Source organism: Nomia melanderi, chromosome 4 (genome assembly GCF_051020985.1).
Source record: "Nomia melanderi isolate GNS246 chromosome 4, iyNomMela1, whole genome shotgun sequence".
NCBI lineage: Eukaryota > Metazoa > Arthropoda > Insecta > Hymenoptera > Halictidae > Nomia > Nomia melanderi.
The window spans coordinates 15,407,095-15,421,030 of NC_135002.1; the positions used below are offsets into that span (position 1 = coordinate 15,407,095).

The following is a 13,936-nucleotide window of genomic DNA, read 5'->3' on the forward strand; positions in this document are numbered from 1 at the left end:
AAGTTGAAGTAGCTCATCTTGCTTATGGAATACTCACGGAAGATTATTTTTTAATAAAATATTCAAAAATACGTTTGTAGGTTATGTATGAAAACAAAATTCTCTTATAGTATTAGATTTTCAGTCAGATAATCCCATGACAGAATGTACTTATTAATCTTCGCGCGAGGAATAGTTATTTTGATTAATAACAAAATTTTCATTCTACACAGGTGTCAAGGAAAAATTATACGTTAAATTATATGCATATTGTAAACTGTCTGTATGACAGTTACAAGTGTATATAATCGCATAATTAAATAAATAAAGTAGTAACGAATATATAAATGCGGCATCAATGACAGTTAACTCAAATTTTCCCTGTACTAGTTACACAAGTATCCACAACAATATAATCAATTATTTTTTATAATTGCCATATAATTATTCCCAAATCGCGCAACGGAAAAATAATTAAACACAATTTTTCACCGAATACGTACGATGAGTATACGCAATCCATACCGGAAAGTGTATTACGTATTTATTTTTAATCAGCCACCAGATCACGCGAGTTTACTTTCAATGAAGTAACAATTAAAAGATATACATGGCTATTAAGAATTGCAATCGTTGCAAAGGTGCGATGATTTTTCTATTGATTTAACAACTCACCAAATGAAATAGCAATCCTTATAGATTGCCCGAGGATCAAATGAAACCCGGTCCCGCTGTTACCGTAACTTCAATCCCGTTCCGCGATAATAATACCAATTCCCAAGAAATTATATCTGTGCCGGGTGCACAGTGGAATCAATTTCTGTGCCATTAAATCCTATGTTCGGGGCTCACCTGATTCCTCCGCGAGTAGTGTCGTAATTCAGCGTTCGAGATCCATGCCGCCACGTAACGTATCCGGTGGGCTGCGGTATATTGCTGACCACACACTTCAACTCTATCGTGCTGCCCGCTTTGTAAAATTTGTCACCGGCCGTGGCACCGTGCTCGTCCACGATTTCCACCTTCGGAACTGAAACAGACACCGGTGTCGTTCCGTTAGATCGCACCTGTAGTTGCAGATTCGGAAAAGATAATTTTCAATTTGGACGCGTTACATTTGATTCGATACATTCGCGTTGTTCAGTGAGTTTCGTCATCTTGTTTATAATTGAGACGGGACTGCGATTAAACTACGAAGGAAGAAGGAAATAGGCAGGATAAGGGGTAAAGGAAATAAACACTAGAGAAAGATAAAAGTAGAGAAAGAAGAAAGTTAAAGGAAAAGTAAAAATAGAGATAGAAAGATAGAAACGAAGGTAGAAAAGAGTAAAGAGAAAGATGAAAATAAAAATAGAAGAAAGTAAAGAGAAAGGTAAATATAGAGAAACAAAAGAGTAGATTGAAAGAGAAATGAAGGGAGAAGAAAGTCGAGAGAAAAAGAAAAATGGAGAAAGAAGACTATGGAAAATAAGGAATAGGGGAAGAAGGAAGTAGCAGAAAAAATGTAACATTAGTAAAACGGTGAGATGCATCTTCATACGCAAAGAGCAAATAGAGACCCCAAGGTGTCTCGAGTTACTGTTATAAAACCTTTGAAAACTCACGCTTAACTAAATATCATATATCAGTTTACCTTTACCTTTCAATTACTTCTTTTCATGATTTTTGCACGTTTAAAAATAGAAAAATGAATCGATCGCACCATTCAGAATCTTTTTCCATGAACATAGAAAAGCCTAATTCAGTTTCCGAGCTGAAACGAAAGAAACAATCGCGCCGGTTAGCAATATTCGAGCGCATTTTTGTGAAGACCCGTGACACTCGGTTAAGTGTGCACCGTTGGAAGTAACGGACGAAGCTCGCGCAGCAAACAAAAGCTTTCGCGTTGCCGTCTTCCCAGTGAAATAAGTTGTTTTTCTGGTTATCGGTTCGCTTCGGCTGTCTGCATAAGAAACCCAGTTTTGAAAACTGCTAACTGCGAGAGAAACGGTTGAAATTTCTCAGCGTCGATGCGTCTTCTCAAAATGAACCATGAAAAAATCCCGCCATCGTCGCCGTGTAGTAACTGCTGCCGCGGAACAATGAGTTTTCGTGCTCGCCTGCGAAGATGGATGCAAATGACGGGTAGAGGTATTTCGTGCTAGTAAAACGTACGGAGCAGCCGGTTGCAGTGTGCAACTCGCCGTGCCGTGTTGCAGGCCGCTGCATCGCTAAACAAGACCACCAAATCGAAGGTGTTCCGGCATCTGTTGCGGTTCCCTGGACCAGGCGTCTTGCTTAATTACCCCTCGTACAGCGAAAGTATTGCCCCTCGTTTGGGCGTTGGCCGCCATCAGTTTTAAACTTCGTCGATTAAACGACACTTTGCCTAGGAGCTTTACCAGCCGTTAGGTCTTTCCTTTTTCCGTGGAAGTTACATCAAACCGTGTCTCGAATATGCATGAAGGACTTATGTGTCCACGTGTTGGGGTTAAATGTTTTAGTTGCTCGAGTATAATTTGGTAAAGTGAGAATTTATTGGCAAAATTGTTATTGGATTTTGGATATTTAGAAACTTCTCATTTTCGAGAATGATTTTGGGGATTGGTGTAAAGGGAAAGTATTGTTTGTCAACTGGCACACTATTGGCGACTGATGAAGCAAAAATGTCTTTAAAATTGTATATTTGATTCCTTAGATTTTAGGGTTGAAAATTTATTAGGGTAAATTTCAGTAAACGGTTTTCTGTGTTTTATGTTTACACAATTGTTTTGTACATAAATTCGGAGTCTGGGCATCGCGTATGTGTTATTATTAGGCAAAAACTTAGATATTCTTTAATAATTCTAGTCGTGTGAAATAAAATGTTATCTTGTTCTAAGTATATGAGAACGAAAAGAATACTACAAACTAGTATTTCGCAGACGTTACAGAGCAAGCCGTATATACAAGTTCACAGAATCAACGAAGTTATAAAATTTCCTATGAAACGATCCAATTAACTCGTCGGCGCAGTTAAAAACTTCTAGAACGCTGTTCTCACTACTGTGTGCGTAAAAACTTGGCGCACATTGGGCTAATTAATTTCAATTGTTAACAAAGCCTTCTTTTCATTCGAACCTCCATTTATTAGTTATAACGAAAGAAAACAGATTTTCTCTGAAAAAAATCTTAAGAAAATCATGAATTTCATACAACTACACCTATTATAATTCCCTAAGTTTATACCATACATGATAAGTATTAGCACGTGAATATCGTACGATTTCAAGGAACAAAATACACGAAATAGAAAAAATCAAATATTGAATCATTTAATTGAATTGCATTATCGTCATTGCACGTTCGTCTAGCTGAATGTCACCGCGTTAGGTAGAATTATTTAGAATATAGAAATGTTTTCAAAGGATCGTCGTTTAATTGAGTGAACTATAATAATTCGCTTTGGTTGGAAAAAGATACACTAAACTAATTGAGAACACTAAACATATCCAAATATCACAAGCGTTAGAAAATAACCAGCCGTGAGTTATAAATTTAGTGAACGACGACTTCATTAAGCATAATGCCGAATTCAATTATCATCTGCGTAGCAGTACGAGTAATTGCATAGCTTCGAGTGCCGACAGTATAGAAAGTTAGTTCACCGAATATTCCATTAAACAGTCAACAATATCTGCCGTCCCTAATATCATAGGTGCAGTTCTCCGGGCAGTTCCAAACAAACGGAACGACAATCGAGACAAGTTCCATCGTCGGCAGCGAGACCATTAGAATCGCGGAGTCAAAGAGAAAGATAACCCGTTTCTCAGATTTGAAGTACACAAAGTGACCCGATCTGGAGCAAACTGCTTCTGGAAGTTCATGAGGAAATCGGCTTAGAACTGCCGGCAGAATTTCAACCCACTCAGCCCCGGCGAATTTCGTTCCTGTTATTCTTGAACGCGAATACAGTCAGGGATAGAAAGATAAGACGCTCCGTTATCAGGTTGATCAAAGTGCGTTCTCCCTTTGTCTAGAATCTGGCGTTAACACGACTACCACCATTACGAAAATATTAATCCTGGAGGCTTTATTTGCGTAATTTGATTACAGGAATACATTTTTTAATATATTTGGAACAAATTCTATGTGTTGAGTACTTTTTCGTAGATCTTTATCGTCATTCAAATTTGAACGACGAAGTCTCTGATGAAACTATTTAAGCAGTTTTATATGTAGAATTACAGTTTCTCGCGATCTATAGTTCAATGAACTGTAATTTTATGAAATGAAATGAATCCACAAATTTTCTTAAAAAGAACCAGATTTTTCGGTACTCGGTACGTAATATAAATATTGTGCATTCATTATTTCACGTTATTTTCATTCGAATGGTCCAATTACATGTAATTAAACTGAAATACTAGTTTACAATATAAATTTACTCGAGGAAAATATAAATATTCTAAAAGGTTGATGGAAATGTGAGAAAAGATTTCAGAAAATCGTACGCGTAAAAAGAATTTACGTTTTGTTTAAAATTATTTTTCATAACATTTGGTACTTCTAAAAGTTGCCTTTATCTTCGTCACAGAAATTGTCAATCGTAGAATAAAATTATCACTGAGATTCGAGGGTAAACGATTTTCTGGGGACAATGAAGAGGTTCTGTTTCACCTGCGGACGTGTTTCCGGCACCCTCCAGCGCTAGATAAATACTGACACTTTGCGGTATCGGATTTCTTCAATGGAAACGGAATACCTGCGGCGATCTTCGCCGTTGTCGCAAGGATAGTATGATCGATAATCGGCTTCGATCGATTGCGAAAGGATACTATGACGTACGAAATAGGTGCTCAGAAATTGATCGTTTAATCATCCTTAACAGGGTTTCAAACGAGAAGATACCTAAGAGAGAAGGAACTTCAATGTAATTTAATTTAGTGAATTGATATTCGAGTCGAGTATTTTGATTTTAACAGAATAGAATGTGCCTTTCGACGTGAATTGTTGTTGGAACTATTGTTAAAGTGGGTACCCTTAAACTATTATTAAATTACTATTAAACTATTGTTAAAATACTATTAAACTATTATCAAACTGTTATTGAAGTATTATTTTTGAACTATTGCACCAGTGTCAAAAAGTACAATATATTGCATTGTTATGCAAAGGTACACATTTCCGCTGAAAAACTAGAATATTTCGTAAAATTCCTCAGAAATCTAGGAAAATGATTAAACTCTGCTAACATACAAACACCAATTTACTTAGGAAACTCCGACAAGCATTAAAATTACGGTTATATACGTTATGATAATATATTATGAATAAACGCAACGAAATTGAATGTCGCATCTGCCCCGAGAACTGTAAAGAGTCAAACATGTTTGAGCCGTTCGCTCGCCAAAACGATTAAAATCAAGGGAACAAACGCTAAGAGGTAATAGACGAAATTGGATTATTAGAACGTCAATTAAATACTATGGCACTAAAGTGTGAAACAATCAAGGAATTCGAGCTAGAATGAAACTCGTATTTCATTGGAAAGGTATCGCTGTCCCAACTGTTAGTATTCAACAAATAATGTCCGCGATAATTATTCATGGATTGTCCGACATTTATGGAAAGCCTTGCCAGCCTTCTTCGCTCGAATATCTCTGCAGGGAAACGAGAAACAGAAAGCGGCGCAGCAGACAAATGGCTCGATTATCCACGGATATAATTCTGCCGCGGACAAAGGCGAAAAGGAGCGTGGTTTCATTGATAATTTTAAAGGAAACAAACGGGTACGTGATCGTCTTAGCCGGCAGCGGGAGATCAGCCCTCTCTCTCATCGGAACGTGGCTTATTTAACTGTCGATGCACGCGAGTATAATGGAACGGCCCATTTGAGTACAAAGTTATACTATGCCTCGATGGAGTCCGCTGGAAGCAACAGTCTGGAATTAATTTCGGCGATAGTGGTGAACTGAGAATGGAGCGAGCCTGAGAAGCGGGGAAACAGACAATGCGATCGAGATTAAAGCAGATCCTCCTCGGACACCGAACGGTTTTCAGGATTTTTAACTCTTAACTCTTTGAACTCCGAATTTCTTTTGTATTTTTTCCTCGATAACTCTGAATTATTGCGATACTTTATAAATTTTAAAGTGAATGATTCGCGAGATGGCGGACGTTTCAATTGAAAATTTCATAATTTCTTTTATTTTTGAATGACTTTTTTATATGAAGAGAGTGAAGACAGTGGCTAAATATGAAGATAGTATTTTAGTTCGGGGGATAATTATAAAAATATTGATTAATGATATTTTTGATTTTATCGTTTCCCGAGTGCTTTAATTATTTACACTACCAAAATACAATTTTTTAAGAATTAAATAATACTGTACGGGAAATTATTCTGTATCGCTAAAAAGTAAACAAAATTGGAGAAAGTTGAAAGTGTTAGTTGAACCATTATTACAAAAGAAGTTCATAAAAACTGGTAATTATTGGCAATGTTTGAAGTATATTTTTAAAATACATTTTTCTCTATATTAAATTACGTTTATCACAGCAATAAACACTCATTCGCCATATATCAGAGAAACAAGGGAAACCAGTTATTTCTTAACACTAGGTTTATGAACATTTATTGTTCCTCAAAACATTGATGTTCGTGCATTTAAACCTTAGAAATTAGAGGTTCGAAAATGTAAAATTAGAATAAATATTCCTTTAATTGCATCAATAAAATTGGCATTTGATAAACATTTACTTAATGTTCATAAAATTCAACAAACCTAATACGTTAAACGCAACAGAATTCAAATAGTTTTAAGACATCCTTGAAAGGTGAACAGCTAGAAGTAGACACCCTTCATTCCCCGAATTGCGTTGCAACTCAGGAACAGTTAGTCCAATCGGTGTGATATCGGTATAAACATCCGTTAAATTTAATTTTGCGAGAGCTGTTCTTGGAGGAATTCACTGGCGTCGGTCCCCGACGTTCTTTTCTCCCTCGTTTCGGTTTATTTAGCGGAACGCGGCCGGAGAGATGTACTTCTGAGGCGCGAGCAAATGAAACAATCACGAAGCCGGTGGCTAGGTAACGGAATGAAGGTGAAAGATAAAAAAAAGAAAGGGTTTCTCTGATCACCGACTCGCAATACCGAAGAATGCGGAACACATGGGGAATAGTTTCGTTATTTCGGGTCGGTTACATCGGCCAAGGAAATAGGCGGTCCTAATGAAATTGGAAATATCGGTAAAGGAATAACGAGAAAGTATGGGATTTGTATGCAACGCTGGAACGGTCGAGGGAATGCAAATAAGTGTATAATCCTAACGCAGTTCCCTCGGTAACAACGTCCTACTTGATTCCAGCAGATGAAATCTGAAATCCGTGACTCGATACTGATTCGATCTGACGTTGAATATTTCTTTCTAATCTTCTTTTCAGAATGCGGCATATGTTTATAAATAGTTTAACGAACTATTTCCGTAAATAATGTAGAATGAAAATATTCAGAGCATGAACAAAATTAAAACGTAGTCAGTCGATTATAAATAAAATAAAAGGTACAACGACAATGTTTAAACATACATTTCCGTACGTGTTTGCTAAAATTACAATAAACTGAACGTGTTGATTATTTTAATGTGTAATGATAAATCTCCAGTAAACGTTTGGATGATTTAATTTCTTTTCACAAGAGACTGTATAGATGAAAGAAATTTCGCGAACTTCGCAGAAATTGAATTGTTGTTTAAATGCGAGCTGGTGACATTCCATCAATGCCAGGTGAATCGAATATCGCATTACTTTAGTTCGCATTAATCGAGACCATTCTGTATATGCATCCACGTCTATAAGCGTGTACACGTTCGACCAGAAACTAATCTTAAACCCGCTTATCGAGAACACTTCGCTCCAGGAATATTCCGATAAAGTATTTATGGATAGACTCTTAATAACCTATCCCATTCGATCATTCACAGGGCTCGACAAGCGTGAACAGCGTGCAGTCTTTGCAGAGCCAACACAGGGCTGAGGCACCGTTTACAGAATCCTGAGAACTAATCAATACCTTTCGAAGAACGTGGCAGCCCTAAATGGATTTCAGCTCACGGGCCAAAGGCGAGCGAAGCTTACAAATAGAGTGCATGCGTACGAAAAGTAGTTTCGCTTGCTTTCCAGAACAAACTTAATTGAAGTATCTGGTCAAGTTGGCAAGGCATGGGAATGAATGCCAACGAACCAGTGAGACACCGGGAAACGGGCAGAGAGAGAAAAAAGTTATTAAATGATCTAGCCCATCAGTGGATATGTGTGCCCGCGCGTGTGTGTGAATGATAAAGAGAGAGAGAGAGAGCGAAAGAGAAAGCATATGTCGGTGAACAAGCGAGTGAATGAAAAATAAACGCAATTGGTAATACTGTAAGCGGTCAAGTGCGTGATTGAATAAAAGAGGGGTGAAATAAAGAGAGTAGAGTAGGAAGAGAGGCTGACAGAGAGAAAAATAGGTAAAGGTGCTAATAAAGAGAGAGGTAGATAAAAGTGAGAGAAAGAGATCGACAAACGTGCAGAGAGTGAGAGGGGAGATAGAAAAAGTTGGAAAGAAAAACAGGGAGGAGAGAAAATAGAAGAAGAGGAAAAGGAAAAAAAGAGGAGAAAAATCGGGAAAAGAGAGAAAGGACAACAGAAATAGGGAAAACGGTAAAAAGAAACAGGAAAAATGAAATAAGAAAAATAGAAATAGAACGCAGCAATAAAGAGAAAAAGAGAAAGTGAAAGAAACGAAGTTCAACCTTAAAAACACACAGAAATCAAGAAGGAAGAAAGAAAGAGAGAATGAGAGAAAGCAAAGAAAGCAAAGAAGCAGTGCGTGTATATAACGGAGTGTGCAAAGAAAAAAGATGGAAGAGAAGACGGGTTCGAATGGTTGTTGCGCCGAAAAACGACGAGGCCGACAACAACGGAAACGACAACTACCACGCGAAAGAACGGCCGGACGAGAAGAAAAGCGGAAGACCGAGGCGGAACAAAGAGAAACGAAGACAGCGGAGGGTGGCAAACAATCGTGAAAGGGATTCGCCTCTCGTGGCGCCAGTTAATCAAAGCATCGACCGACCCGGCTCCCCGCGCCGTTGCGTCGGACACGCCAGTGTCGGCCAAACAATGCCCCCGAGCAGCAAACTTTTAAAACGTCCGCTCGGAAAAAAGCCCATTTGCCCCGAAATGAAGACTGCCTACACGTTGATTTCAATTCTCTTACTCTCCCTTTCCGTCGGGCAGCGTGCGCCCGCGCGAGCGACCGGGAGACCGTGGCGACACGACACTGCGCCCGGCGCGCAGCTGTGGGTTAACTATCAGCCCATTGTGCTGTCTGAAATTGTCCGCGATCCTTCTTTCAGCGCGCAGCGCGGCGCAAATTGTATCGACAACGAAAGCCCCCGCGGAACACGCTGGAAGAACGGCCGAGCGTTTTTCAAAGAGCCGCGGGACTATATTTTCCGAAGCGACGAGTGATTCTGATAGAATTTCGCTTGCCCGACAAAAGTTGGATCATACTATTCTCTTTTTAAATATGAACGTTGAGGTGAAACGCTTTTTTTGAAGAAATTATGAGAGATGTAAAATAAATGGGTTACTTACGAGGACGTTGTTCGAGATAAGGGACGATTGAAAGCGGATAATTACGGAAGACAACGGTGGCTTTTATGGAATGATGATTTTTCTTTGAGGATGCCAGGATTGTGGAGGAATAATCGTGACTGAACGAATGTTATGCAATTACCGTGTATGCAGCTTTTTTGACGACCGATATAATACTTGATGATTCGAATGAGTTCGAGGAGTTTTTTGTTTCATTTAAAACCTGGTGAAATCTTCCTTTTGATTCCAGTTAGTTCGGATTGCTGCATGAAAATCTGTATCCATATATAAATCCGCAGTTTAATTAGGAATGTCTGCAGTATCGTAAAATTGTAACAACGGTATGGGACGTTGAACAGTTGGTAAAGATTCGAAAAAAATTGGAATAGAGGGGAAATGGGAAAAACCGGGTGTAATAGAATCGTGATTTTGCAAGGTAACGATAGATCGTATACTCATATAGAAAAAGTAAAAGAGATTTTTTTCACGGTGGATTACGAATTTGTATTAAACAGTGTTTCGCGTCAAAAGATATGAAATTTTTACATCTGAAATTGGCTAACTGTGACATGAATGGAATAAAGTTACATTTATTGTGACGTGAAAATATTAAAAGGAACCAACACTGCAAGGACACAATTTTCATTGCAAATAATCTCAAGGAACTGAAAATAAAACGAAACAATATTAAACAGTATTAAAATTTTTGCTTCAGAATTTTTTTAACAGTTCTATGCTTACAATTCAAAGCAACAATTCTCGATTCCCGACATCCACATATTTCAATACTTACAATTTAACACTAGAACAACCGCATCCGTCAAAATGACGGATTTCAATTTTCTTACTTCGCGATTACTGGTATTTGAAAAGCGTTAAATATCCAAAACAATTTGAAAAATAAATAGTTTTGCATCAATACGATAATCAATATATAAAAAAACCAAAAAGGAATCTATCGTTACAATTCTTATAAGGATTCCATACTAACACTAGATTTACAAATATTTACTGTACAGTTTATTCTACCGTTTTTAGAAAAATTAATATTCGTTCATTTAGATCTCAAAAATTAGAGGTTTAAAAGTAGACAATTAGGATACACATTTGTCTAACTTCGGCAATTAAAATCGATCCAAACATTTATCAAATAATATTTATAAAATTCAGTACGACTCAGGTTGACTAGTTCCTTAAATATAGTGTTAGTGTTAATTGTATTAGCACTAGAACTACCGAGTTAAAAATGCAACGATTGAGATTTCAGTTGACTTAAGATTCATTATGCTTATTATTAAATCAAGTTTTTTAGTCATTTCTGACAGAAGCATCTGTTATATTTTTAATAATTGGGAAAGAACCATTAAAAGATGGGTCAATTTGACCCATTTAATAGTTCTAGTATCCCCTTTTTCCACTCCTGCAAAATTCCACGAACATCTTCGCCAAGTACACACTGAATCCACGCCAATTACTCAGAGAAATCTCCCGAAAAAATTCGAGGAACTTCCGAAAGACCGTAAGGAATCGCGACAGGAACTTCAACTCCGATTGCCCGACCAGTTTAACGAATTCTCGTCTAACTTTCCGTAACAAGTTATCCCAACTATACACTTCCTACCAAAAATATGATACACCCTAGCAAGTTTTTCGCGTTCCGGCGGTGCTCTTTTCGCCTGGCAAAAGAGAATAGTTGGCAACCCCCTCCCGCAACTTCCGCAGCTTCCTTTTGTCGGACAAGAGAACTTACCGAGCTCCCGGACTTCGTGGGCAAATTCATCGAGCGAGGCTCGCCGCGGCCACAGTTCCGCTCGTGAGACGGTGTTTCCCAACAAAGTGTTTCTTTCGGCCATTACGCAGTCAAGGATGTAGCCCGCGGCCGCGGCCAAGCAAGGGGAAGCCTCGGGGAAGGGGGTTAAACGAAACTGGAAAAACTACGGGGCCACCGGCGCGACTTTTACTACTTGCGGAATAACCGGTGAACGTGAAGGGAACGGAAAACGAGATGACGTTGCAGCGCATGGGCTGAAGGGGTGGAAATATGTGGGTCGGAGAAGAAGGGCGAACGAACGGGTGTACAAGTTAGCTGAAAGGGAACGGATCAAAGGAAGAAAGTTGGGAATGGGGAAGGAAGAAAGGGATTCCGCATGGAAAGAGAAGAAAAAATCGAAATCCGATCAAGGCTCTGTAGAAAAGAAAAAGTGAAAAAAGAGGGTTAACGTGGAAGGAAAATGTGAAGGAAGTTAACCTGTTAACACCTTTGGTGTGGGAGTTCTTACAATTTTGGTTGTTAGTGAGGGGAATTTTTTAAATTCTCGGTTGTAGGCTATATGATATTTCAATTGATTATTGGGTAAATTCGTCAATGTTGAGTTTGGTGCAGTGGAATAAGAAAAATTGTATTGAGTATATAAAAATTGTTATAGTAATAAAGATTACTTCTTGGATGTACTATTTTATACATTTTATGTATTTGTTAGTTCACTGTCTTTTATACCACGTGAATCCTAGAAATTTTTTAGCCACGTCGCAACAGTGTCATTTTATTAAAAGTTATTTTTTTAGTAGTTATTTAATGCCAACTTCTAGTGTAAATGATTAATACTCATGTTTTCTTTCAATTGTTGATGTATAGATTATCATTATGTATGGCCTTCTCTCATTTATCAATTAATTTTGTAATACTATTTTCGAAAAGCTGTTGCAGTTCTCCATTAAAAAATCCATTAGAATTGTGATTTCTATCGTATTTTATTATAGGTAGTAAACGATTTTGTACACGAAAATTGCCTTATTTCATTGCTTGGAACTAAATGGGTCAATCGAGCAAGGATAAGATTATGAAGAAGAAATCGAAAGTTCAGGAAGAAGATACAAGGGTAACGATGAAGCCGATTGAGAAACGGAAGATTGAAGAGGATGAAGGATGGGCTGAAACATATGGCCTTTATGAATTCATTACGTTTTACGAGAACATCGCAATTTCACGTGCTCCCGGCTCTCGTGTAAATTCGTTCGTCGAGTTATCGTTGCAATTATTGAAGATGAATTATGCCCCAGGAAGTTCTGTTCAATTTTCCGGTCGGCGAGTGCTGAAAAATTATAGAGATACAGGACCCGAGCAACTTCTCGGCAACATGGCGCATTTTACCTTGGCTACAGAGAAGATTCTGCGACACGTAATTCGTTTAAAGATTAAGCTTCGTGCTCAAGATTTATAGATAATTGTTTTGTTTGCTGGTACTTCATAGGCCACAGGTAATTGTATTATTTGGTGGTATTTCTTGATCAATAGATAATTATATTGCTTGGTAATATTTCTTGATTTATAAATAATACTGTTTAATGGTATTTCACAGGCTACAGATAATTTTATTGTTTGATGGTGTTACGTGATCAATAATTACATTTCTTGGTGATGTTTCTTGATTTATAAATAATACTGTTTGATGATATTTCTTAGTACGAAGATAATTATATTACGAATCATCTAATAGAATTTTCTTATTTTTATGTATATATTTGATTAATAGAATATTTTTAATATAATTACATTTTCTTATATTTCATCAATGTAATTTAGGTAATATACATCTATGTAATATAGATTCAGGGATCCCTAGAATTAATTTTCATTTAAATGGGAACAGACAGTAGTTATGGGATTTCAAAATGGTTCCCGTTTACATATGGATGAAATTATCTTTCCAAAAACTAATCTCACTCTATTACTACGTGTTATTTCACGTACGGTTAATCGAATACTTTACTTCCTTCAGAAGATACGATATGAACTAATAAATTGTACTCGTTTAAACAAAGACTGAACATTTAGACTGAGTATTCGCCAATAAAATAAATATTCCTGTTAAAAACGCAAGTTTTTATTTCATTTACATTTCTAGCTAACGAGAAATATAATTTCTGCATTTTACTAACTACAAGAATTAATTTGTTCAAGATAATTCTATCTCAAATATTAACACATAGGCTATATATAAAACTGCTTAAATATTTTCTTCAAAGATTTCATCGATCAAACGTAAATGACGATACAAAATTTGCAAAAAGTATTCAAGACATAATTCGTATAAAATATGTTCAAAAATGTATTTCTGTAGTCAAATTACACCAATAAATGGCTATAAAAGAGAGTTGACTACTTAGCTTAATATTTTTTACACAATGATGGCAATGAATGCGTGTACCTTTAAGTATCGAGGTCTGAAAATTACCGATTAATTTTAAATATCCTCGTTTGTAGCAACTAATAAAAAAACCTATTATACTTATTTATTTTTACTTTCTAAATATTCCTACATAGCAACAGCATCAACTATACAACGAAAATTTCAC

General features: G+C 37.1%; 1 protein-coding gene across 2 annotated transcripts in view; it reads right to left on the bottom strand.

The window, feature by feature from the left end:
- The window catches only part of LOC116425342 (zwei Ig domain protein zig-8), a 382,900-nt gene that overhangs the window by 126,070 nt on the left and 242,894 nt on the right, over nt 1–13,936 (bottom strand). For both annotated transcript variants that reach the window (XM_076366653.1, XM_076366654.1), the window contains one exon: nt 832–1,009. In XM_076366653.1, coding sequence (XP_076222768.1) covers nt 832–1,009 — 178 coding nt within the window. The remainder of the gene's footprint in view (nt 1–831; nt 1,010–13,936) is intronic.